The 27,998-nt window shown below is 41.7% G+C and overlaps 1 protein-coding gene across 1 annotated transcript in view; it reads right to left on the bottom strand.

Moving 5' to 3' along the window:
* Positions 1 to 27,998, bottom strand: part of LOC129700364 (cysteine-rich motor neuron 1 protein-like) — a 191,288-nt gene that overhangs the window by 139,949 nt on the left and 23,341 nt on the right. Inside the window, exon 2 of the mRNA XM_055640788.1 lies at positions 3,269 to 3,436. Coding sequence (XP_055496763.1) covers positions 3,269 to 3,436 — 168 coding nt within the window. The remainder of the gene's footprint in view (positions 1 to 3,268; positions 3,437 to 27,998) is intronic.

Here is a 27,998-nt window from a genome sequence, read left to right as displayed (position 1 = left end):
ATTGCATTCAGTCATATCCGTCACATTTTTATGATGAACAACACTGTAAAATATAACTGATTTAAGAATATAAAATCAAAATTTTGTCGCAGTCATTCAAATTATAATCTTCCTCAAATAAACCAAATAAAGGGCTCTTGAAGATTGCGGAGTCAGGGGATATGGGGAGAAGGCAGGAACAGGGTACTGAGTGTGGATGATCAGGCATGATCACATTGAATGGGGGTGCTTGCTTGAAGGGCCTAATGGCCTACTCCTGCACCTATTGTCTATTATGCCATCAAGTCTAGGTTTCTGTTAAACAGACACTAAACCCAGGTCTGTCATTGGGTAAAGGATTTTGTGTTTTTACATAATATGTGTGTAAGTGACTTTTTGTATACATTGTTTGTGAGTAAGCAGAGTAAGTGCCTCTTAACGTGATCTCATATCTGTAAGAAGTGATTGGCACGTAGGGATGGCCCTCACATTGCATTTTCGCGCCTTTAATGTCCCCGCCTCTGTTTAGGGGTATAAAAGTGTAGGTAATTAGTTTGGGCGTGCCGGTTGTCTCTTTCTTCTGTTCTGTTTACGTGAGGCTGGTGAGGGCTCGAGTGAGTAGATCCGAGTCCGGTCCTACAGTACAGTTTACAAATAAAGAAGAGTTTGGACTCCAGTGTTCGTTTCAGTGACTGACTGAACCAGACGAAGGGGATAGTATTAGATCCGGAATCAACACTGGCAACATCCTTGTAAATCTTTTCTGAATGCTTTAAAGCTTGACAATATCTTTCCTATAACATGGAGCCCAGAAGTGAACAATATTCTAAATGCGGTCTCACCAACTTCTTATACAACTGCAACATGACCTCCCAACTTCTATACTCAATACTCTGACTGATGAAGGCCAAAATGCCAAAAGCCTTTTTGACCACCTTATCTACCTGCGACTCGACCTAAGGAGCCATGCACCTGTACTCTTAGATCCCTCTGCTCCACAACACTACCTTGAGGCCTATCATTTTCTGTGTAGGTCCTGCAGTTTCTTGTTGCAGTTCTACATCATAATTCTAATTGCAGGTTGAAAAATTTACTACCCATTCCCATTGTTCTCTCAACAATGGGAATCGCCTTCAAAGACCAATCTGTAATACATCTCAATAACATGCTGCCCCCCAGGGATGTGATTTGAAGACATGATGGGCCAGCATCAATGGCCCACAACTCCTGAACATGCTCGAAACTCTTGGCTGGTCATTTCTTCACCACAATCTGACTTGAGCTCAGAATCCAGAGATGGATTGCAAATATTTGGACTTTTTCCAGCATTTACACTAAGGATCCTGCCAACAGAACCTGTGGAAGGTTGGACCTTGGCAGCAAGAGCATGTCCAGTCATTTAAATGGATTGGAATGGTGAAGTGCAACAGTTAAATATGGTTACTTATTTAACTGTTCACTTCACTATTCCACTTCATTCACAAAAATATATTTGAATTGTTATCAATAAGTTAAACTTTACAGGCAACCATTAGTCGTAGTTTTCAGTATTGATTTTTTTCCATTTTATCTGATAATAACTGTGGAAAGAAAGAAAAAAAGGACCCAGAGAAATTTGTCCTTTCATGCACTTTGCTTCCATAATATGCTTTTAAAAAGGAAGTATTTTACCATATGTACATTCAATCGTATTTGTTTTCAGGAAATGTTATAGGTTAAGCTTAGACAATGACATGACTAATTCAAGGGGAAGGAACTGAGGCGTAAAGCAAATGCGGCCATGGACAACTTTATTATTCTTGATACCAATTCAAATGTTGTTTCACATATTAATCAAAAGTTGTCAGGTTTTAACAACTAAAATATTCCACTTTGTGAAACAACAAAAGCTCAAATGGAACCAAAAAATAGGAATAAAATCAAGCAGAGTGCATTTTTTTCTAGAAAGGTTTGAATGATGTTGCCAAAAAAGTGTTTTTTATTTTTTATTTACAGCATTCTGAATTGCTATCATGTTTGACATGAGTGTTAAACTGGAACGAAAAGCCAAAAACGGATGGGGAGAATGCTTACTCTGCACGTATTAATTGAGAATGGCTGTTGTTGCACCATCTGGCTACAAGAATTGCACAGTGGGTGCTCCATGCATAACTACACTCAAATTGAGGATGAAAATGCTTCTCTTGAACAAAGTCCTGCTGCAGAACATGATTATTCTTGAATATTTCATTCAGTAAAACCAGCTCAGTAAAAAAACAGAAATCACAACTAAGCACACTTTTCATTATTTATTGCATGACATTAAATGCTTCATGTATATGCCACAGGTTATGTCATAAGTAACACATTAATACACAAGTAACTTTCAAAATCCAGACATTTGCCACTTTTGACCTTCCTTTTGACAAGCCCGTCATGTGCATACATGTGCTTGTGTGTGTGGAAACCTCTTTTTAAATGAAAGGTACACCAGTTACACCATCAAGCTCTGATCAAGCTGCTTTTGAGTCATTGAGTCAGTCAGAGTCGGTGAACCTTTTGGTTTCTGATTATCATCATCTACATTATTGTTGCACATTTGAAGTTTAAAATCTTATTTAGCTATAGATGAAGGAACATCTTTTTTTTTATCATGGGATCAAAAGTTATATTATCAATGTCTGAACTGCATAAGAAATACTTGAGTCTCTGGTGCAAGTTACAAATTTCTTTAGCATGCCGCCTTAATACAACTAGTAATCCAATAACGGCGGTTTAGTTACATTCTTAAGATTGTTTAAAAGGTTAATTGCCTCAGATCAGTTTGTTAGAGGAAACAAAACGAAAAGATATTCATGTGACTCGAGGGGAAATCTGTGAGAGTGATAACATTTAAGTTTTGAGGAATGAAACAGAATTAGTAAATTTACTATTTCTACAAAAAAAAATTAACACAATAAAGATGACAAGAAATAAACTGAACATAGCAAACAACTTAATTAGCAACTTAAACTCTTCAAATCAAGTTGATTCACTATGATCTCCTCCAAAGGAAAATATGTATCAGAGGGAGACAAATAAAACTGGCACTATGTCAGCATCTAATTCTTCCACAGGATATTTATTTTATTATGGAAACTATTTTAGCTAAATATAACATATTGATTATTATATGCATTTACTGTTTTACATAGGTATTATTGTCTGCCTGTACATCTTGTGCACGGTTGATTTTAAAATTTCTCACTCATCTTGGATTCACCAATGCGCAATTATCCTCATCTACCTTCAACACATTTATTTATTTTACCTGGAAAAGATCCCGATGTCGCAGTGCAGGCTTCCACATCAGGGAACTGGAATACTCTGACACAGGAGTGTACTATCTCACAGACGCACTGTCCATTTAGTAGGTTGCAACCGGATACCTCAGGGCACAGGTCATCCTCTGGCACAACATCCTCAATGAATTCTATTTCTGCAGAAGGAAGAAATAAATTTAATTTTAGATTTGCAGGGATACACAGATATTTTGGAGCTTTTGAGACAGAAATCAGAAAAATCTGAATCTTGCTCCATATCTCCAAATATGAAATGAAGGACAAATAACTTGAAACTCAACAATGCCCTTGTCACTAAATGTGCCGAATACTACTGCCAGCATGTTTATTATATCTTCAACTTTTACTCCTCATTCAATCAAATAATACATTTCAGAATTTTGGTAGAGTACGGTGGCGCAGCTGTTGAGCTGCTGCCTTACAACGTCAGGGTCCCGGTTTTGATCCTGTCTACTGGCGTTGTCTGTACGGCGTTTGTACATTTTCTCTATGATTACGTGGGTTTGCTTCGGGTGCTCCGGTTTCCTCCCACCTTCCAAAGACGCACAGGTTTGTAGGTTATCAGGTTTCTGTAAAATTGTAAATTGTCCCTAATGTGCAGTATATTGCTAGTGTGCGGGGATCGCTGGCTGGGCCTGTTTCTGCACTATATCTCTAAACAAAACTAAAGCATGGGGCTATACCTTGATGTGACTACAAATGTAGGACGGATTTCAATCCAGAAGCTTTCTTGATTTATTTTCTTAAGTATATGTTCCAGGTAATTAAAAAATAAAAAAAATGTTTCCTTTTCAGCATTCTTGTACGTTTACATTGTGCTGTACTCCAAGTGTTAAATCAGCTGCCAAATTTTAGTTTGGAATTGCTTCTCGGAAAAACCTCAATTTGAATTTATGTCCTCAAATGCAATGCAGACACACTTATTTAACCTCTGTATCCAGGATATTTAACTGGTACCATGGATAGTACTTGTCGAGTAGCAAGTAACTTGCTTTAACTGTTGTATTTTTTCATCAATAAATCTCTCAATTTATTTTTTTAATAGAATGGAATGTATGTACTGCAGTTTAAAAAATGGATGAATTCAAGGGATGTAATCAAAAACTTAATTGCTACATAAATGTCTGAGTTAAACTATTAAAATATGCTCATTTCAACGAAGAACCAATTATGCAATTGAAGCCGGCGACAAAAAAAAAAATCTAACCCCCCCCAAAGTTATTGAAACTTTTCACTTGGGGGTATAAATCAGAACAAAAGCACAGGTACAAGGGATAATGGGTCAAAAGGTGTTGACTAATAGTTGTTTAGCAGGAAATTGCCGGCCATAGCTTAACTCATCTTTGATTTCCATTCTTGCTCAATAAACCCTGGATGTCCTGGGAGACAGATTCAGGCTCTCTGACTGTTCAATTCCATCACCCCATCCTTGCCCTGTAGATGACCAACCTACAGTTTGAAAATTAGTTCATTCGATTGGAGTCCCTGCCCAAGAAGAGTTTTAATTCAGCTTTATTTGAATGAAGAAACATTTGATTAGCCAAATCAACCATCTCAGTACATTTCACAGAACTACAGGCTGGTTGTCACAGTGTTACTCGAAAATGAGTGACGAACAAGAATTACTACTAATATATGCTTCAGTGATCGTCAATACATTTGTACATCTCTCACTATCACAATCTTACAAACATTGTTCAAAGGCTTTTCATATCAGGGAGCAATCAAGGGTTTTCAGGCATTCAAGGGAAATGACCTCACCACCCGAGGCATAGTAGCCAGAGGACTGCGGGGTGCATCGAGGGTGTTGAGGGTCAACTTATTCATATCTCCACATCTGGAGAAGGTTAAGGCTGAGATAGCTGTTACAACTGTGGAATAGCTTAGGCACCAACTGGGGCCAGCACAAATGGACACAAAGTGCTGGAGTCATTTAGCGGCACAATAGATCTTATAACTTGGTCAGTTTGAGTGTGATAACTACCTTGCTAAATCTCATAGAATTCTCACATTTGAAGCCTATAATGTAGGACGATGAGATAAACTATGATAGACACAAAATGCTGGAATAACTCAGTGGGTCAGGCAGCATCTCTGGAGAAAAGGAATAGGTAATGTTTCGGGTCGAAACTCTTCCTTAGACTGAAGTTCCTACCTACACATTTTGTCTGCCCAGTTTAAAGGGTTTCCACCCAAAACATCACCTATTCCTTTTCTCCAGAGATGCTGCCACTCTAGTTGAGTTACTCCACGATTTTGTCTATCCTTGGTGTAAATCAGCATTTGCAGTTCCTTCCGAAACTATCAGGACAGGAATAATGAGATTGGCATTAATGTGAGATGACATCTTGTCAAATCTATAAACATAATGCACACCAATCATGGGCATGAATACAATTGCAGCAAGCCTTTCTTCCCATCATTACAGAGAAGATGGTAACGTTTTTTTTCTTGAAAACGGCACTTTTTTAAAAAAAAAGGACTTAAAAAGAGTTAATTCAGTCTTTGCCAACAGCTTCCAGTAAGGGCTGTGTAAAGTCTGTCTTCCTCTGTTGTCACCACCACATGCCAGGGGGCCAGGTGTTAGGGAATTAAAGCCTCTGCTTTAGACATATGACTAGGAGGCAGTCAGGGGAAAGTATGTGCTGCAGCCAACAAATTCAAATGAAAAATGTCACACGATAGCAAAGAGTCCAATAGGACTATAAAAGAACTGCTTCAGCATTCCGGGTCCCTGAACACTTCATATTCATGTCTAATTGTTAAGGAATTTTCAGATATCAGTAATGATAAATACGTTAACCTTCATGCAACCTACCCCGAGCAATGGAGGCCATATAACCATATAACAATTACAGCACGGAAACAGGCCATCTCGACCCTACAAGTCCATGCCGACCAAATTTTTTTTTCCCCTTAGTCCCACCTGCCTGCACTCATACCATAACCCTCCATTCCCTTCTCATCCATATCAAATTTATTTTTAAATGATACCAATGAACCTCTCCACCACTAAGGAGCTCAGTCATTCTGCGTAAAGAAGTTCAATATTACCCCTAAACTTCTGTCCAATGCTGAAGTCATGTTCTTGCTTGAATCTTCCCTATTCTCAAAGGGCAAAGAAGTCCACATCAACTCTGTCTATCCCTCACATTTTAAAGACCTCTATCAGGCGACCCCCGGCCTTCTGTGATAGGTCGCCGAACTTATTCAACATCTCTGTAACTTATTCAGGCGAGTGGTAAACGACCTGGTCCAAAAGGCACGACTACGACTCAAAGAGATTTACAAGACGTAGTCATTTGCATCATAGACCCACACCACCTTGGCCATGCTCAATTTTGCTACATAAGAGGTAAAGGGCCTGTCCCACTTGCGCGACATGTCGGCATCTGTGATAGGTCGAAATTTTCCTCTCAGCGGCGACCAGAAAAACGTACGAGGAGACCTCACGATCATAGACCTCTCAAGACCATACAGGCGACCCCTGGCGACATGTCGTGGGTGACCTCTCATGACCATAGGAGACCTCTCACAACCATACAGCCTGTATGGTCGTTAGAGGTCTCCTATGGTCGAGAGAGGTCTCCAAAGAGACGTAGTGTCTTTCTAGTCGCCGCTGAATTTTCAACATGTTGAAAATTTTGGCAACCTATCACGGGTGCTGGGAAAACTGGCGTAAGTGGGACAGGCCTTTAAATGTTTGTAAACCTTGACCACAAGGTTCAAGGACAGCATCTTTCCAGTAACTATCAGGCTCTTGGACACAGCACAACACCAACCACTACTTTGGCAGTGATGATCTTTTATGGATTGTGTCTTTTGTTGCACAGTGGACTTCAGGTTTGCACTATTATGATTACCCAGAATCACTATCTAGAGTCAGGTCGGGGGGAGTTCCCCCCCGGCACGGGCACCATGTACTCCCTTGCTACCTGCTCCATTGTCAGGATAGTCAGCAATTAAAACCGTCTCCCCCACCTGGTTTAACAGGTGAGGGGGGGGGGTCTGTGAACCCAAAAACAAGACCTGTCAAAGAGCGGATGAGCTCCTAGCGAGCCACCGGCCATCCACACTTCAGTAGAAGTTGCGATCACCGTCATACACAATACAATTTAATTGTCACTTGAACCTCATAGAGGCTCAAATTAAATGTTGTTTCTGCAGTCATACACACAAGAAAAAAAGACCCAAGACACAACACAATTTACACAGACATCCATCACAGCGCATCTCCTCCTCGCTGTAATGGAAGGCAAAAAAACGTATCTCTCCCCTGCACTCCCCATTCCCCTCCCGATGTCAGAGTCAAAGCCTCCGGCGGGCAATGGCAATTGTCCCGCGGCCATTAACGCCGCGCCAGGTGATGCAAGGCCCTGCTCCGGGTCTTGTTGTTGGAGCCCCCAGCGGGCGCTAGCAAAGTCCCGCAGCCGTTGAAGCCGCACCGGGCGGTGATGTAAGGCCCCGCTCCAGGCACTCCTCTACCCCACGACTCGGGCGGATGAAGTCGCCGTTGCGGAAGCCTCGAAAAGCGGTCTCCCAGCAGGGACCCGCGGGCTCCCGGTGTCACTGTCCACCGGACCTGCGGTAAGCCTCCGAATCCCCGGGTTCGGGTCGCAGCAGCGCGCCACCACCACTCCACCCGCTTCGAACTCAGCCAGCTCTACGATGGTGAGTAGCTCCGCAGCTCTGCGACTGGAGCCCTAGGCCGTTCCTGCTGGAGGCCGCTCCACGTTGCAGCCCCAATGACAACAGAGACCCAACAGGGAAAAGGTCGGGTTCTCCATGCAGGGGAAAGATTTTTAAAGTGTCCCCCCCCCCCCCCCACGTACATACCCCATCAAAAAATAAATAAAAACGACATTAAAACGGGACCAAAAATAATAAAAAGACAGACAGACTGCAGAGGCCGCTGCGACGCGAGTCGCGCCGCTCACTTGTACATAGCATTGTAAGGCACCGTGCCCGTGGATGTTTTCAACGATGATGATGATGATATCATCGTTATTGTATTATTGATTATTGTATTTTGTGTGTGTTACTGCATTAATGGGCTTGTTAGCAGCAGCAAGAATGAATGTCTTTGTTCCATTGTTGTGCCATCAGGCAAACCAGTAGAAAATAAATTTACTATTTTTTCCCCATTGCCCCAACTTTGATTACACAGCCACAAGGCAGGAATGTACTAGCTGAACCTTTACTTGGTCATTTGATTTAGTGATGGCAGAAGCCAACTTTGTGGAATTGTAAGTGGCACCCAGTGTCCTCTGCAGTTACAACAGCACACATGGCAATTGTCTTAAAGTGAAACCAGCTGCCACTGAAACAGCCCTACAATACAAATGAGGCACTTTCTAAAAGAATGGGGCTACAAGCCAGTGCTGAGGAACTGTTTCAGGAAGGGTGCATTGCCTTTGTTTGTTTTATACTTCATCAGCTTGAGAATAGACATTCTGTGCAAAAAATCTCTTCATGAAATTCTGCCATCCTTACTTTGTAAACAGAAGTTGGGGAGGGCAGTCAGTGAATAACTAACACTTTCATCTGAAAAAAAAACTACCAGTCTTAGTGCAGGATACAAGCTAATCTAAGCAGATAAATGCAAATAATTATTTATCAATTCAAAAATCACACCGGCATCTTCTTGATGTTTTTTTAAATTGTTTGAGGACATGCTTAACTAATATGCAAAATAGCAAACTTTTAGTACACTAATATATTCCCTTTCACCTGAGCCACACATCTCAAGGTTTCCATATTTAGAAATGAGGGTTTATTAGGACGTTCCCATTTTGCTGTTCTCAAGGTGCTTGAGGGGGAAGATGCAGGGTTAATGTTTACCTTAGTCAGGATATCTAGAATGTTGGGTCACAATCTCTGAATAAATGATCAGCCATTCATAAATATTTTCACACAGAGAAAATGAACCTTAGGAATTCTATATCCGAGAGGATTGTGCAGGTTTAGTCACAATGTATTCAAGTCGGATGGATAAACGTTAAGACATTAAGCAAAGATGAGTTAGTTTAGAGATGGAGCAGGGAAACAGGCCGAGTCCTCGCCCACCATCAATCAGCCTACATCAGTTGTATGTTATCACACAACCTTGCATTACACACACTAAGGGCAACTTACAGAAGCCAATTCACCTACAAATCTCCACGTCTTTGGAATGTGGGAGAACCCAGAGTCACAGGGAGAACGTACAAACTCTGTACAGTCATCACCTGTAGGCAGGATCAGACCCAGGTCTCTGAGATGTGAGGCTGCAGTGTCAGTAAACAGCACTAAGGTAAGGATTAGCTATGATCTTACTAAATAGCAACAAGGCTAGAGGGGCTGATTAAATGGCTGCTGCTTCTTTTTCTTGTGTTATACTGTGTTTTAGGTTGCATGATTCAATGCCTGCACTTATCCACCTTCCTTCCTCACTGAGCAGCCTTGCAGGGAATGGTATTACAAAGTTATATTCGTAGTAATGTCACTTCCACATCCTATCAAGGTGGACCACATTGTTTGGAAAATGAAAAGGCAAAGAAACTATTACCCGGGGAAAGATTTGACTCTGCTTTGAACATATTAGGATGGTACAATGATGCAGCTAGTAGAGCTGCTGCCTCACAGTGAGAGACACAAGTTCAATCCTGACCTTGGGTGCTTTGCACATTTTCCCTGTGACCACATGGGTTTCTTCCGGATGTTCCTGTTTCCTCCGACATCCCAAAGACCTATGGGTTTGTAGGTTAATAGATCTCTGTAAAATTGCCCCTGATGTGTCGGGAGTGGATGAGAAAGTGTAATAACACAGAACTGGTATGAACGGGTGGACAAAGGACAGAGTGGACACGGTGGACTGAAGGGCATGTTTGATGTTGTATCTAATCTAAAATTATAGATCACAATCTTTCAAAATGATTTTGTTTTTCTTTCACAATTAAAGATCATAACTTATGTTGTGCAAATTAGATGGCATAAATCTACCATGAACTAAATAACTAAGCCAATGTGAATTAGAAATTTTTTTTTTTTTTTTTTTTTTAAATCGTTTATTAACATCATTTTGTATGCTTAAAGTCATGTAAAGCATTGTTGCATTTTCATGGTTTTGTATTTGGATATTCTTTTAGTCGTCTGAAAACATTTTCTTTTGCTAAACAATTTCAGAGCTAAGTTTCTTACATTAAACCAACCAGCTTTTGTCTGTACTGCATGTTTGTATGACTGACTTGGCAAATGAAATTCCTCATATGTTCCACAACATACTTGATTAATAAAGTATTATTGTGATTGTGTGCTTGTGTCTCTTATTTTATCTTATGTCGGAGGTGATGATTGTGGAAGTAGTTGGCAGAAGTGAGTGGGAAAAGTAGTTTACAAACAGAGGCTTCCACGTCATGACTCTAAACAGCAATAGATACGAGAACACTGCCCATTCATATTTTTTGTTTACTTCAAACCTGCCTTTATATCAGTGTCATGACTTGCACTGAGCCAGAGATGCTGCATTTTGTTTTTACTTGCACGGGCAGGCACAAACTGAAGTGCACCCATGCAATTATTTAAAAATAATAATTTTGAATTCACCATGGAAAGGTTTGCTCAAATCTTGTGAAAGTGGAAATTGTATGGTCGGCTTGGCAAGCTGTACTTTCTGGCCAATCGTGCAGAGTAAACAAATGGTGGCTAGTGCTGCTGACAGTGGCTCTACACACACACACCTGCCAACAGAAAAGCATGTAAACCCTGTTGCTGCTCTTTAATCACCCCTTTATATTGCTGAAATAATTGGAGATGCCAGTCATGAAAGAGCTGTGATGCAGTGGCGGCTTTATTTGGCCACTGCCACTAAAGCCTTGATAGAAGAATACTTTGTGTCTGCAAGTTGTGCTCTATATAGAAACAACAGGAAGGGGTCCAGAATGCATAAAATCGCCTCTCCAGAGTTGCTTTGAGAAGAGAGTGCTCAGTTTGGCTGAAGAGAGTTGAACTTTTGTAAACTTCTGGCTTTAGATCTGTGTCTGCACAGTATGCTATTCAAAATTACTCACACAAATATACAAATGGCCTTTTTAGGCTATTTAAGCAAGGCTGGAGATAAAATGGCTCAACAGCTGCCAATGTGTGGGTGGAGTGTTGGGAAAGTAAACAGAAGAGAGTCACTTATGGCACTTTTTACATTGAAAGACACAAATATTTTCATTGGCACGAAGCTGAAACATTTACTTCAGAATTCAACAACAGCAAAATTGCCGCATTGACCATTGCAGCGATATTAAGAGAACTGCTCTGTTTTCCACGAATGAGACAGAGCAACCCAACTATTGTGGGCAGCTTACAATTTTCTAGACGTTCTCTGCAACCCAAAAGGTCAATCTTGCCACAAAGCCTCTTTATATTTTGTCAGCTGAATAAGAGAAACAATTTCCACAGCTTTAAAGATAGTTTCCCCAGGAATAATTTTATCTGTGAGAGACAAGAGTTTCATTCTGCTGAGAGATACGGTTCGAATGACACCTTCAACAAAAGAAGTAACAAACTTCAGTGTCACTGGCAACACATTGTATTGCTTAGCAACCCCAGCGAATATCATGTCAGTCACTATAGGCTCAAAATTAGTTCACTTTGTTTGAAAGAAAAGTAGCTGTGAGAATGGTATTTTGCAAAACTAATCTATTGCTAAGCTAAATATTTGCATTGTACAAGATATGTATATGTATTTGGCAAAATATTTATTTCCTACAGAAAAAGTATTTTAATTCAAAGAGGGCATATTTCAATAATGACCTGTGAATAGCCTTAAATGGATGTGCAAAATATTCTAGAGGATATATGGTTAGAAATTCAATTTGATGGAATCGAGTGACTTTTATGAAAACATTAACTTGAATATTCCATACTTTACTTTGGATATTTTTAGCAATACAGTATATTTTTAAATCAAATAAAGTTAAATTGCACCTACTTTTGATGCATTGAAACATAAAACAAACACTTAATAGTACAGTACAGGAACAGGACCTTTGGCCCACAATGTCTGTGCCAAACATGATGCCAAGACCAACTGTTATCTGCCAGCACATAATTCATATCCCTCCATTCCCTGCATATCTATTGGCCTCTTAAATGCCACTATTGTATGTGCTGCCACTACCACCCCTGACAGCACATTCCAGGCACTCACCACCCTCTGTGTAAAAAAAAAACCTTGCCCCTTACATCTCCTTGCCCCTCTCACCTTGCCCTAGCTATGCCCTCTACTATTTGATATTTCCATTCTGAGAAAAAGGTTCCGTCTACCCTAATGATGGCTCTTATAATGTTATATACTTCTATCAGGTCTCCCCTCAACTTCTGGGGCTCCAGAGAAAACAACCCAAGCTTGTCCCACCTCTCTGGCTGATGTAGCTAATACCAGGCATCATTCTGGTAAACACCCTCTGCACCTTCTGCAAAGCCTCCACATCTTCCCAATAATGGCGCAAGTAGAACTCTTGGCAATACTCCAAATGCAGCCTAACTAATGTCTTATACACTTTTAAAAACTCCTATAAAGCTGCATCATGACTTGTTGACTCTTATACTCAATATCCTGCCCAATGAAGGCAATCACACGCCTTCTTTCCCACTTTATCTACTTGTGTTACCACTTTCAGGGACGGAGTGCATTTAACACGTACCCCAGCTTTCCATCAACAGTGAATCACGAAAATCAGGTTTGCCATATCAAGTTATTTTGCATGCAGGAAATAAAATACTGAATTGTGACCTGTACAGTTTGCACCATGACCACACTAAATTGGATACAGCTGCTACCCACTGTTTTTCTGCATGCCGATCAGGGAAAGGTGTCAACCCATAAAAGGCAGCCTGGCAAGTGTAACATGTATCAAGGCAGATCTCCCACCAACCTACAGCTCTGCCCCATCTGCCCCTGTGGCACACTGCTCGTTTCAGCACAGTTCTTATTGCATTCTTCTGTGCAACCCTTTGTCCCAGCTCCCTCTGATACAGCCAAAAGACTCAGCCCGCTGCAGTCACAAGGACCACTTTGAAAAGCAGCAAGCATTCATACCCGAGAGGATGTCAAAGATGTCAGTGTGACAGAGACCTCTGAACATTTGTGAACATCTCTCATTCACTTTCAGTAACATTTAGAGGCATGTTTAAAAAGAAAATAAATACATTGCTGAAATGTTTACATTTATGAAGGTGAAAAGCATGCAAGCACACAAAATCAATTCTAATCATTACACTTAACATAAACACAAACAGTTGCCTTTTTCCTGGGAGTGAATGCCTCATTCATCTGAATGAGAACAGAATCGGATTTAAACCCAGTACAGAATAAGTTAGTGTATTTCCTATCCTGTTAGCTTGGAAATCTGGGAAAATCATATTGCCCTGTTAGACTCCATGAAAAGTCAGGCAAACCAAGCAGGCGGACAGTCAAACAGATACCACTGCCAACTTTGATCAGTAGTCAGATGGATACGGAAACATCCATGCAGATTAGTCCCAATGTTGGCATTGAGTCCTGTTGGCAGAATGTCCCATTATTGGTGCTTTAGCGCAGACATTTTCTTCAGGGTTTCAGAATGATTTTAGATCCATGCTCCAGGATGGCCTGTCGTGACACCAAGTAGTAACTTGTAAAGTGTCCTGGTATCCTCTGAGAGACACAGAGGCCAGAGGTCAGATGGTCCTTCCCATGGGCAGAAGGGTCACCGTGGCCACCATTTGTAAAGCAGTATTTGTCAAGTACACATATTAATGGTGTTTTATTGCAATTATTAAATCTCCATTTAATTGATACACAGCAGATATCCTCAATTCCACACGTCACTAGGTTGCTGCAAAAGGTGTTTTAGGCTTCAGTTTTCAGGTACAACCTTATTCTGTCATATCATTTTATGAATGAGAAGAGGCCCCATTTCTCAATTCCCAGAATGGCATGGCACAAAGCACAGGCAGCTTGAGGAATTACAGCAGATAAAGGAATAGGGGAAGAGAAGAGTGGGTGGGGAAAGAGGGGTGATGATAATCAGTGCACCATTGTACACAATACCCCACAGAATCACCTCAGAGACTAACATCACAAGAGATGTAAAATAGGCAAAGAGGGGCCCTTGTCACAGAGAGAACCCTGTCATTAGCAGGGTACAATCCAGTAATGGGTAGTGGGTGTATGGAACAAGCTGCCAGAGGAGGTAGTTGAGGCAGGGACTACCCCAACATTTAAGAAGCAATTAAGAGGTACATGGATAGGACAAGTTTGGTGTGATATGGACCAAGCGCATGTAGGTGGGACTAGTGTAGCTGGGACATGTTGGCCGGTGTGGGCTGAAGGGCCCGTTTCCACACTGTATTGCTCTATGTCTTATTAGACACAGAATTATTAAACACAACCATTTGCCTTTTTCCTGGGAGTGAATGCCTCTTATTCATCTGAATGAGAACTGTGACAGATTTAAACCCAGTACAGAATGTTAATGTATTTCCTATCCTGTTAGCTTGGAAAACCATAGAAAACCACTGTTATACTCCATGAAAAGCCAGGCAAACCAAGCAGGCTGACAGTCAAAAAGATACCACTGCCAACTTTGGTCAGTAGTTCGTTCGATCGCTCGTGTGTCAGACGATGTAGCTCGCTGTTGGCTTCTGTCGTCATCCAACATGTTGACAGAATTGTCGCCCAACGCGTCATCGTGTCATCGCTTCCAGGGATCGCCACAAGGAGGCTTCTGTCATGATCCCCGGTCAGTTGTGAGATGGATATGGAGGCATCCATGCAGATTAGTCCCAATCTTGGAACCAAGTCCAGTTGGCAGAATGTCCCATTATTGCTGCTTTAGCGCAGAAATATGGGCAAGTTGGGCTGAAGAGCCTGTTTCCACACTGTATCACTCTGACTCTGACACAGAATTTCTGCAGAGACTAGGTCTACGCATCCATACTTCCAGCAGTTTCAGATGAAGACCACACTTGGGTGCTTTCATGATAACGTTGATGTGGATGAACAAGTTGTTGCATGTTGTTCTGCTTGACTAAATGTGGGGGATGACACGTCCATTCTTTGCACTACATTGACCAGACACAGGAGATGTTCTCACCTTGCAAGGTGATCACTTCTTCACGAGAGATCAGCAACAGTCCCCTCACACATTGTCTGTCGCTCCAGTGACAGCTGATACGCAGAGACAGAGTTCACATCAAAAACTCTCACCATCTCCCAGCTACAGATCTGACCTCTGCCTCACAACACAATTTGAGGTTCTGAATCGATAATCATATCAAACCACAGAGTAGCTTAATGTTCCCTGAACAGCAAAGGTGGTCATTTTGAATTAAAGCAAGGGAATGGTGTTCACAAGTGACAAGCTCTTCTGCACACTTGACATTGGAGAAATGGCAGCAGAACAGTGCCAATGGGGATCACAACTAAAATGTGGTCAGATCATTTTTACACCTGGTGTGCTTTCATCCTGGAATGATTCTTAAGAGATCTGGTATAATTAATAATCAATTTTTGATGATGTCAGCAATTCAATTTCAAGGCAAGTCTTAAAACAATTGCACCTATAAATATGTAGGAAGGAACTGTAGATGCTGGTTTAACCCAGAGATGGACACAAAATGCTGAAGAAACTGAGCAGGACAGGCAGCATCTCTGGAGAGAAAGAATGTATGACGTTTCGGGTAGCGACCCTTCTTCAGACCCTTCCTCAACAATCCAAGAGATTCAAGAATAGTCTCAACCCAAAACGTCACCCCATTCCTTCTCTCCAGAGATGCTCCCTGTCCCGCTGAGTTACTCCAGCATTGGGTGCACCTATAGTTTTTTTATATTTGGATTCCAAGATGGCGGCACGCACAGTCGCAGCGGCCCCTCGGGAGATAGTCAGAGCATTAAAAAGTGAGTGTTGTGTGTTTTGTCCAGTCTGTCCAAGATATATGTACTGCAGGAACATGTTCCTAAACATCGGGGCAAACCACGGTAGTAGTACAGGCACGTTTTGGTGTGATTTGGACCAAATACGCCGCTATGAACTACTATTACTGGCGGAGCCAAACATATCGGCCGCAGATATGAATACAACCGGAGAGAGGAGGCGGGAGAGGAGAGGGAGGAGGAGACGCAAGCGGTGTGAGAGGAGGCAGAAACCGGGTAAAAGAGCAGGCTCTTACACGAAGCGGAGACGGGGGAAAAGAGCAGGCATTCACGCTAGGCTAACAGCCAACCCCACCCGACCTGCAGTGCCCTCGCTTCTCCTCTCTAATGTCCACTCCCTGGACAACAAACTTGACGAACTGCGTCTTCTCAAGACAACATACAGGGATATAAGAGACTGCTGTGTGTTTGTTTTCACGGAATCATGGCTCCACGGCAATATCCCGGACACGGCGATACAGCTGGAGGGAATGACATCGTTCCGTGCGGACAGAGAGGCAGCTAGCTCTGGTAAGAGCAGAGGTGGAGGCCTGTGCTTGTACATAAACAAGGACTGGTGTGTGAACGCTACGATAGCCGGGAAACACTGCTCTCCGCTGATAGAATTCCTCATTGTGAAATGTCGGCCTTTCTATCTGCCGAGGGAGTTCTCCGTTGTTTTTGTTGTGGCTGTATATGTTGCTCCAAGTGCAAATGTAAATTCTAAGGCCAATGAAGCACTGGGAGCTCTGCATGATGCCATCAGTGAGTTCCAGACCAAACATCCTGATAGCTTCATTGTGGTGGTACAGGCACGTTTTGGTGTGATTTGGACCAAATACGCCGTTTTCATTTTAATCACACCAGCCTTAAGACTGTGCTCCCAAAATTCAAGCAATATGTAGATTTGGAGACCAGGGGAGAGAACATCTTGGACTTGGTTTACACCAACACCCCAGAGGCCTACAAGGCAGCCCCACGCCCTCACCTGGGCCACTCTGACCACATTTCAGTGTTTTTAACACCAGCCTACAGACCTCTGCAAAAACAAGTCAGAGCGGAGAGAAAACACACCAGGGTCTGGCCAGAGGGAGCAGCCTCAGCACTGCAGGATTGCTTCCTGCACACTGACTGGGATGTGTTCAGGACAGCAGCATCCTATGATGACCTCATCAACATCGAGGAGTACACAGAGACTGTAACCAGCTACATTGCCAAGTGCACCGAGGATGTCACTATCATGAAAACCTTCACTGCACGTGGAAACGAAAAGCCATGGATGACAGCAGAGGTGCGCTCGCTGCTGAGGGCTCGTGATGCAGCCTACAGAGCCGGTAACACAGCCGCTCTTCGATCTACCAGGACTGCACTGGAAAAAGGAATCAGGGCAGCGAAACGTGCCTATGCAGAGAAAATCCAGGGACACCTCTGTGACACAGGAGACACCAGGAGGATGTGGAAGGGAATCCAAACACTGACGGGGTACAAGGCAAGGCAGCAGGTAACTGACACGGACACTTCTCTCCCAGATGAACTGAACAACTTCTTTGCATGTTTTGATGCAGCAAACACCACACCCAAGGGGAGAGCCAGCCCCTGCTTACAAACCGACCAGCCAGTCCTGACCATAGACTCAATGGACACACGGAGAATCCTGTCTAAGGTCAACCCGTGGAAAGCAGTCGGACCCGACAACATCCCAGGACGTGTGCTCAAGGAATGTGCTGAGGAGTTAGCAGATGTGCTAACAGACATCTTTAACATCTCCCTTAGTCAAGCCATTGTTCCCACATGCCTCAAAACTGCCACGATAATCCCCATAGTGAAGAAACCAGTGGTTGCCTGCCTAAATCACTACCGCCCTGTCACCCTGACCCCAATAATAATGAAGTGTTTTGAACGCCTGGTGAAACCCCACATTACTGCCAGCCTCCCCTCATCGTTAGACCCCCTCCAGTTTGCCTATCGCCCCAACCGTTCTACAGAGGATGCCATCTCTACTACGCTGCACACAGTACTCACGCATCTGGAAAACAAAAACACATACGCCAGAATCCTGTACATTGACTTCAGCTCAGCGTTTAACACCATCATCCCACAGAGACTTGTGGAGAAACTAACCCTGCTGGGCCTCAACACCACCCTGTGTCACTGGATCTTGGACTTTCTGACAGAGAGACTGCAGTCAGTCCGTGTTGGCAAGAACACTTCAGGCTCGATCACGCTGAGCACCGGCTCCCCTCAAGGCTGTGTGCTCAGCCCGCTGTTGTTCGCATTGCTCACACGTGACTGTGTTGCCAGATTCAGGGACAATAAGATCATACAATTCGTGGATGACACAACAGTGGTGGGACTCATCAGCGGAGATGACGAATCAATGTACAGGGAGGAAGTAAAACAACTAGTGGACTGGTGCGGCAAAAATAATCTAGAATTAAATGTCGACAAAACGAAGGAGATGGTTGTCGACTTCAGGAGGGCGCAGCCAAAGCATATACCCCTCAACATCAGTGGCACTGCAGTGGAGAGAGTGGAGAGCATAAAGTTCCTCGGTGTGCAAATTACAGACAGCCTCACCTGGTCCAGGAACACCACTGGGACCGTCAAACGGGCCCATCAGCGACTGCACTTCCTGAGGAAACTAAAACAGGCCTCACTCCCCACCAACATCCTCAGAACTTTCTACAGGGGTACAGTGGAGTCTGTACTCACGTACTGCGTAAATACGTGGTACTCCACCTGCAATTGCTCGGACAGGAAGGCTCTGCAGAGGGTAGTGAGGGGAGCAGAGAGGATCATTGGTGTCTCCCTACCCTCGGTACAAGAACTGTTCCAGAGCCGCTGTCTGAAAAAAGCTCAGAGAATTGCTAAGGACAAACTGCACCCCCTCCACATACACCTGGATCTCCTGCCATCAGGCAAGAGATATCGAAGCATCAAAGCCCGGACTACAAGTCGGACTACAAGACTGCTAAACAGCTTCCTGATAACAATCTTTGTTCCAGATATGTATTCAAATAAAATTCATGCTGTGTAAAATTCAATAAAATTACATGAGAACATTATTTCAGAAATCTGTTAGATCGGAGAACTTGGAAAAATAAAATATATGTTTGCATATAGGACACTTCAGGATTATAAAGCTACAATCAGTTTTGCTCACTGTGATAGTCTGATTTGTTAAATTACCTCTAATGTTTCAATACTGACATTGGTATGGTTCCAGCTGAAAATGTTACCCAAGGACATTTGCTGTTTTCTTCCAAAATTTTAATGTTTCACCAAAAAGATATGTCATAGAGCTCTTAAATTTCAATTGTTAGGATCAGAGATCAAGTTGTATGAAAAGGATCTCAAAGGATTAAGTATACTCAAAAAACATTTCAATCTTGTAATTGAGGGGAAAAGAGAATTTTTTAGATTTGAGAATGCAAGCAGAAATGCAGATGCGATATCTACCCTAATATTCATTGATCTATTACTAAAATATATTTATAATCTGGATGTATGAATGTTATTGCCCTTCACTTCTTAGTGATTTCAAATTGTATGTAGGTTAGTCAGATCATTTACTACTTTAGAAATCTTCCTTGAAGCACTCGTGGGCAAAACTTGTTCTCTGGTTTATGCCACAGAACTTCATAAATGGTCACAAGATAATATCTTAATTACCCGTAAGTATTTATTCCAATCCCTATGGAGTTCCTCCCTAAATATGTCAAGTAAGCTTGGGAACATGCTTTCAAAATACAGAAACAACACTAACTTTAGTTATTTCAAAGAAGGTCTGAAGAAGGGTTTTGGCCCAAAACGTTGCCTATTTCCTTCGCTCCATAGATGCTGCTGCACCCGCTGAGTTTCTCCAGCTTTTTTGTGTACCTTTAGTTATTTCAATTTGCTGCAGGATTGATGTCCACTTATCAAGTAACAATTTTAAAAGAGGTGATGCAGTCAACTTATTTCTGTGTCAACGCGGAATGCCAGTATCACACAGAGAAACAAGACATTTTTCCAAGATTTTCATATATGGTACTTCAGCCTTGCCATTGGGAACACATGGAATACCATCTGTCCAATAAAAGTACCTCAACTTTTTAAGAAATTGCTTTTCCAAATATTACAGTAGCAACAAAATCTATTATTTTGAAGATGCGTGTAACAACAGATAAAGTATTCGTTGTCATCATTACTCCCAATCCAATAAACTTTAGAAAGAGTTTGTGGATAAAACTAAAACCATCTGAGGAAGCTTTGACGAGGTATGGTGGGCATTCAAAACCAGCACAGCACACTAGTTTTTGGTCTTTGATGAATTGATCACTTCTAGAAGTATTTGGACACCTCATTTCTTTATTCCTTACCCTTGTCTGCAAATGTAAGTTTGCAATCACATCAGTGTATGGTGAAACTTAGAGATTACATTTCACTGAGGTATTCCTGTGGTCTTGGTCACAAGTGTATTATGCCCGAATTAAGAAGGCATTCTCTTGTGCACTAGATCAAGAAAGTTTGGCATGTCTCCAACAACTCCTAAATGAAGCATCCAATAGTTTGCACCACAACTTGGTTTGGCAAAAGCTCTGGCCAAGACAGCATGAAATTGCAGATGTAGCCCATTCCATCTCACCAATCAGTCCTAAGTACATTATTGCAATCACAAAGAAATCTTATCAATGCCCCTACTTCCTCCGAGGTTTGAGGAGATTCCTTACATCGCTAAATACTCCAATTAATTTCTACAGAGAGCATATTTGCTGGTTGCATTCGGACCTGGTTTAATAATTTGAACGTTCAAGAACAAAAGAGGCTGCAGAAAATGGTGGACACTGTTAAGTCCATCATGGGTCCTGACCTTCCCACCACTGAAGGGATCTACAGGGGGCGCTATCTCAGGAGGCAGTTAAGATCAACAAAGATACACACCACCCTGGCCATGCTCTCATTTTACTGCTACTATCAGGAAGAAAATACTGGACCACAAGAGTTGAGTTTAGTTTATAGGCACGTGCATCAAGTGAAAAAGAACCATTATCTCCAAGTTGAAGAACAATTTCTTTCCATCAACCATCATATTCTTAAACCATTCTGCACCATAGCCTCCCTTGGCACGGAGCTACAATGGACTTTGTAATACATACTTTGACATACTACGACGGTCTAGATAACCTAGACTTACATAATTTATTTTATATTTATTTGTTGTGTTGCTTTATTCAATGTGCATGTGAAGCTGCAGCAACTAAGAATTTAATTGTACGATGCCAGTACATAAGACAATTAAACATTTTTGATGTGTAGGAAACGAACTGCAGAATTAAACATTCTTGATGTGCTACAGAGATTATGAGCAAGGTTTGGCATGTTTAGTACCATAAACCATCTTCTCCACCAGATGGCAATGCACTATATCATACAACTTCAAGTCTAACTGACTGGCAGAAGTGCTTCAATAGCAATGTCACGATCAACGTAAAAATAAAATCCCTGTAGATTTCAAAGACATTTCGCATAACCACCAGTGCCTCTAACTGACATGAAAAAAACAACTTAAGTAAATTGGTCAACTTAAATTCTTCCAATCATGGTCAAATTTTGGACAGCAATTCATGGAGTTTCAAGTATAGTTGGTCCACTGCAGGACTTCCCATGTATCTGGACAACTATCCTATTTTCAATGTTATAGCCCTTTCCTGGTTGCCTATACTTTAATTGTGAACTTTTGATTAATTGTCTTTCCAAGCTGATTGGCTGTCACTCAGGCAAGGCCAATATTTTAGTAAGGAAAGACACAAAATGCGGGTCAGGTAGCATGCCTAGAGACCATGGATGATAGGTGACTTTTTGGGTCATTTAGAAAGAGTGAACGGTTGGAATTTAATGCCATCAAATGGTTCAAAGAACAGGAGGGCTCGGGTTTAGAATCGTGGGGAGTAGATACACAGGCTTTTGCATGAATTAAAACAAATGTCAGTGGTTTTGATCTGTAATTTGCTGCCTGCAAGAGTGGTAGTAACAAGAAATGCAATCTTTAAAAGGGAATTGGATAGATAAGCCATTCGGCCCCTCTACGTTACGCTGCCATTCAATCATGGTTGATCCTCCATCTATTTACCATTCTATGATATAGCATTTCCTCCAATTCCTTCACCATAACATGAAGCCCGGTCATCTGGTTATCATGCCTGTGTTGTGTAGGAAGCTTACATTTTTTAAGACAATGTCATGCTGATGGAGCTATGTGATGCATGATTCCAAGTGAAATTTCGAACATTTTGTTGAAAGTACGGCAGTGGTGAAGGGTATGAAATCAAGATGAATGGCAAGTTATGATCTAAATGAATGACAAGACAGAGTCAGAGGGACAAATAACTTGGATTAGCTCCTGTGTCCTCATCTTCCTATGTCCAATTATACAGTAAGTGGCATGAAAATGAAATCAAATTAAGTTTAAGTATTTCAACTTCATTCAGATAAGTATATCCAGTGTCCAATGAAGAGAACACTTGTTGTTTATCTCATTAGTGACAGGAGCAGAATTAAGCCATTCGGCCCATCTACGTTACGCTGCCATTCAATCATGGTTGATCTATCTCTCTCTAACCTCATTCTCCTGCCTTCTCCCCATAACCCCCGACACCCATACTAATCAAAAATCTATCTATCTCTGCCTTAAAAATATCCATTGACTTGGGCACCACAGCCTTCACCACCCTGACTAAAGAAATTCCTCCTCATCTCCTTCCTAAAGGAACATCCTTTTATTCTGAAGCTGTGACCTCTGGTCGTAGACTCTCCCACGAGTGAAAACATCCTCTCTATATCCACTCTATCCAGGCCTTGTACCCAAGTTCACCACTACTTAGCTTCCTCCTCTTCACCTCACTCATGTAATTTTTAATACCTATCAGTACACCGAGCTACACTTGCCATCCAAAGCGTCATTTTCCCCCAATTCACTAGAGTGCTATAGCTTTGTTCCAGAATTCAAACCTGCCGCAGGTCATGGTCACAAATGCCTCATCAAATTCATGAAGACCAGCAATTTGGGTTTCACTATAGAAAACAAGGTTGAGTAATCCAAGAAGGAAATTGCAATGAAGTGTTCATCCATCATCCATTTTTAATTATGCAGATGTGGTTCACAAAGAGCTCACCACCAAGTCAGTTCACTTGGAGGCCAAGTCAATGGATATTTTTAAGGTGGGAATTGATTGATTCTTGATTAGTATGAGTGTCAGGGGTAATGGGGAGAAGGTAGGAGAATTGGGTTTAGTAGGGCGAGATAGATCAGCCATGATTGAATCGCAGAGTAGACTTTTTGGGCCCAATGGCCTCATTCTGCTCTGATCACTTATGACTCACCATCTTCTAAAGAGCAAATAAGGAAAGCAATAGTGCGAGCCATACCAGTGCCTGTAGTCTGAGAAACAACTGAATACATTTGTAATGCTGTAAAAAACTGTATAAACCATGGGATTTATTTTTTAAATGATTAATTTTGACGTTTGCTCAACAATTATTGCAGCACATACTTCTCATGAACAAACACTATTGCTCAGTTTGGAAAACAAAACTGCAGATGTTGGAATCTGAAACAAAAACAGAAATGATAGATGAATTATAGACAATAAGAGCAGGAGTCGGCCATTCGCCTTTCGAGCCAGCACCGCCATTCAATGTGATCATGGCTGATCATCCCCAATCAGTACCCTGTTCCAGCCTTCTCCCCATATCCCCTGACATCGCTATCTTTAAGACCCCTATCTAGCTCTCTCTTGAAAGTATCCAGAGAACTGGCCTCCACTGCCCTCTGAGGCAGAGAATTCCACAGGCTCACAACTCTGTGTGAAAAGGTGTTTCCTCATCTCCGTTCTAAATGGCTTAACCCTTATTCTTAAACTGTGGCCCCTGGTTCTAGACCCCCCAACATCAGGAACATGTTTCCTGCCTTTAGCGTGTCCAAACCCTTAATAATCATATACGTTTCAATAAGATACCCTCTCATCCTTCTAAACTCCAGAGTATACAAGCCCAGCCGCTCCATTCTCTCAGCATATGACAGTCCCGCCATCCCGGGAATTAACCTTGTAATCCTACGCTGCACTCCCTCAATAGCAAGAATGTCCTTCCTCAAACAGGGGGACTGTTGGAGAACATGGATTGGTGATGCTTCAGGTCAGGACCCTTCTTCAGATTCCAGTCTTCACACCTCCAGCCTGAAGAAGGGTCAGATTCCAAAATGTCATACCCATGTCCTTCAGGAATGCTGTCTGACCCACTGAGTTACTGCAGCACTTTGTGTCTATTAGGAGGGTACAGCTATAAAACATATTAATATTAATGAGCGATGAGTGCTAGGATTTTTTTAATTTAGAAAGATTGAGTAGTACAAAATAAAACAAGTATTAAAAGTAGTCAAGAGAAAAAGGCGTGCTGGAGTAACACAGCAGGTCGGGCAGCTTCTCTGGGGAACATAAATAGGTGACACTTCAGGTCAGCAGTTGCTAGTTTCTACATTAAGAGTAATCTGTTTTTTTTAAACCTCATGTTTTGTGCAGTTCTAAGCAGGTGTATCTTTTATTTACTTGAACATTGAATTCTCCCAATTTTGTTAGCCCTTGCTGTCTCCTCCCCTTCCCCAGCCCTCGGGCTCCTCCTCCTCCTTTTTCCTTTCTTCTCCCTGCCACCCCCCATCAGCCTGAAGAAGGGTTTTGGCCCAAAACGTTGCCTATTTCCTTCGTTCCATAGATGCTGCTATCCAGCATTTTTGTGTACCTTGTACCTTTTATTTACTTGCTTCACTGGATGTGGAATCACTGGAAAGCCCAGCATTTGTTGCCATCTCCAACTGCTCCGGAAGGTGATGCCGAGTCCCATTTTAGCTGCACACTTAAAAATGGATAATGTATCCACCTACATGGGACTTGTTTATAACTCAGTGCATGCCCCTTCTCTTACTGCTTAAGGGTTCTGATGCATTATTACTAAACATAAATTTGTAATAGCTCTGAATTGAAGTTAATTATTTTCTTACACAAGGCGAGATTGAATCATATAGGAATAGTGTAGGAAACTACAGAAATAATAACATGGTGTGTTTTGGGGTAGCTATTCAATTGTAAAAGTAAAAATCATGCTGTATATTATACTACAATACAGTACAATTTCTATCCATTGCAGTTGGCCTGCTTCCCCCCCCCCCCCCCCCCAGTTGGTTTTCACACACTGCTCAAAAAAGACAAGTAATGATAACTAATTCTAACTGTTAAACATTTTGTTAAAGACTGTAAATAGCTACTCAAAACCAGATGGAGGCAATCGGTTTTATGTTCAGTTCTACTGTACGCTACAGATGAAACTTGCTTCTCTGGATAAAGCATTTTTTAATCAAATAAAAAGTGAACTATTTCATTCTTTGAGGAAATCATTTACAGTACAGTTAACTTTTCTAATTTCTACAGCCAGAATATCAGCTAAAGTTCCTGCCCTTTCAAAAGATCAACATTTATGTCGCACCTTTCATGGCCTCAGAATATTCCAAACCATTTAACAGTAAAAGTAATTTTAAAACAAGTCACTGTTGTAGGAATCTGTACAGCCAGAAACTTCTGCTGGAAATGACTCTCCATGGACCCCGACTGACAAAAACATTGGTGATATCATCACTCATAAATGGTCCTTTTGGCAAGCCAACAGCCTTACATCCACAGCATAAAGCAGGGATGGGGGGAAATTAAAGGCCAAGAGCACAAAAGAGATTATTCCATGACGACAGTAGACAATACCACATCTCTCAACAGATTATGCAACTCGAGTAATCTGTGCTGCTAATTTACAACATGTGTATACGATAATCTGTTTCATTTTTGCTGAATGTCAATTGGGTTCCTCCGTTTGAAAAACTACAGAAAAAATACAATTACAAATCTGCATTGCTACTGATATTTCTCATGGACAAGGTTTTGTACACTTAAGGGTGGATAATGAAGATAGACACAAAATGCTGGAGTACCTCAGCAGACAGGCAGCATCTCTGAAGAGAAGGAATGGGCGACTCCAGCATTTTGTGTCTATCTTCGGTTTAAACCAGCATCTGCAGTTCCTTCCAAAACAGAAAGGTTACCAGATTATCACATTACTGATCTTGTTGTGTATAAATTGCTGCTTGGTTGCCATCATTATACCAGTAATGCCACATCCAAAGACAAGTCGCAATTCTGTAACATGGGGAGATCATGGAAGATGCTATAGCCACACAAATCTTGCTTTCTCCCTGGTATGCTGGAAGCATCTCAATCCCACAAGGTACTGCACTCACTCTGTATCGACCGACAAAGCATCCAGGAGAGCAAGTGAATGGTGGGTGAAGGAATGAAGAGAGAATTAAACACATTTTTAGAGGTGTTTTTGTATTGTATTTACCAGAATATTTAACATATTTCAACTTCTTAGAAATCTTTCTTGCTTAAATAATCTCGGCTGATTGTAAGTTTATTCTAGATAGTGCTATCTGTAGTGCCATATGTAGAGCACTTAAGTGTTCAAAATCATTGGGAGCATTAACTCCGTTACTGTACTGTATATAATTTATGTAAGATCTTAAACTTCACGGCATCATGCTAGCTGAAAAATTAAATGAACAAGAAATTATAGTCATAGAGCAGAGAAACCGGTTCCTTGGCCCAACATGTCAATGTGAATTTAGATGCCCCATCTACACTAGTCTCACCTGGCTGCATTTGGCCCATATTACCCCAAACCTTTCCTATCCATGTACCTGTCCTAATGTCTTTGATATGTTATGGTACCTGCCACCACTACCTCCTCAGGCAGCTCGTTTCATATACCCACCACCCTATGGAAAAAGTTGCCCCTCAGATTCCTATTTTTCCCCTCTCACGTTAAACCTATGTCCTCTAGTTGTCAATTCCCCACTCAGAGCAAAAAAACTCTAGTAATTATAAAAAGCATCCAATTATTAAAATTATAATTAAGTGTTTCAAATTGTTAGTGCAGAGTTTGTTTTGGACATGGCTTTTGTTCACCCGTCTGCCAATCAAAACTCCACTCACCTGTATCCAACTATCACTTGCCTTGTCCCACCCCCACCTTTTTTTGCAGCTTTCTCCCCACTACCACTATTAGTAAAGAAGGGTTTCAAGCTGAAACGTCACCTATCCATGTTCTCCAGAGATGCTGCCAGATCCACTGAATTACTCGAGCACTTTGTGTGTTTTTTTTGTTAAACTAGCATCTGAGGTCCCTCGTCTTTACTGGCAAGCTCATTTATTTTTAATTATTGCTAAAGCAGGTCTCAACTTTCCACTTGTGGTCTGCTTCTGTGCAAGTGATCTAAACTATCATTTATCCTTGAATGTGCAATAGAGTTTTGCATACAGCACATCCAGACACGCACTCACACCATCTGGCATCACTGAATGGCCCCACTATTTAGTGTTTGTGCTTAAAGCAGGGAAAATAAAAAACAATCGTCCTATGTCTGTGTAGTTCAGCAACATTAGGAAATGGACAGCAGCATTACAGAAGACGTTTAATTTGATTCTGTTTTGTTACAGGTAGGAAATAGCTCACTAGTAATGGTGGGCATTTAACAGAAGTAGGTTTGGCCATTTCACTTGAGTTCCACCACTGTCAGATGACAAGCAAATACTATAAGAAAATGCATTATTATGTTATATGAGAAATAGAAAATCATGAGAGGAATAGATCGGGTAGACACCCAAAGTCTCTTGCCCAGAGCAGTGGGAAAA

Source organism: Leucoraja erinacea, chromosome 9 (assembly GCF_028641065.1).
Source record: "Leucoraja erinacea ecotype New England chromosome 9, Leri_hhj_1, whole genome shotgun sequence".
Classification (NCBI taxonomy): Eukaryota; Metazoa; Chordata; class Chondrichthyes; order Rajiformes; family Rajidae; genus Leucoraja; species Leucoraja erinaceus.
Note: the sequence above shows the minus strand (reverse complement) of the source record. Positions and strands in the feature narration are given on the sequence as shown.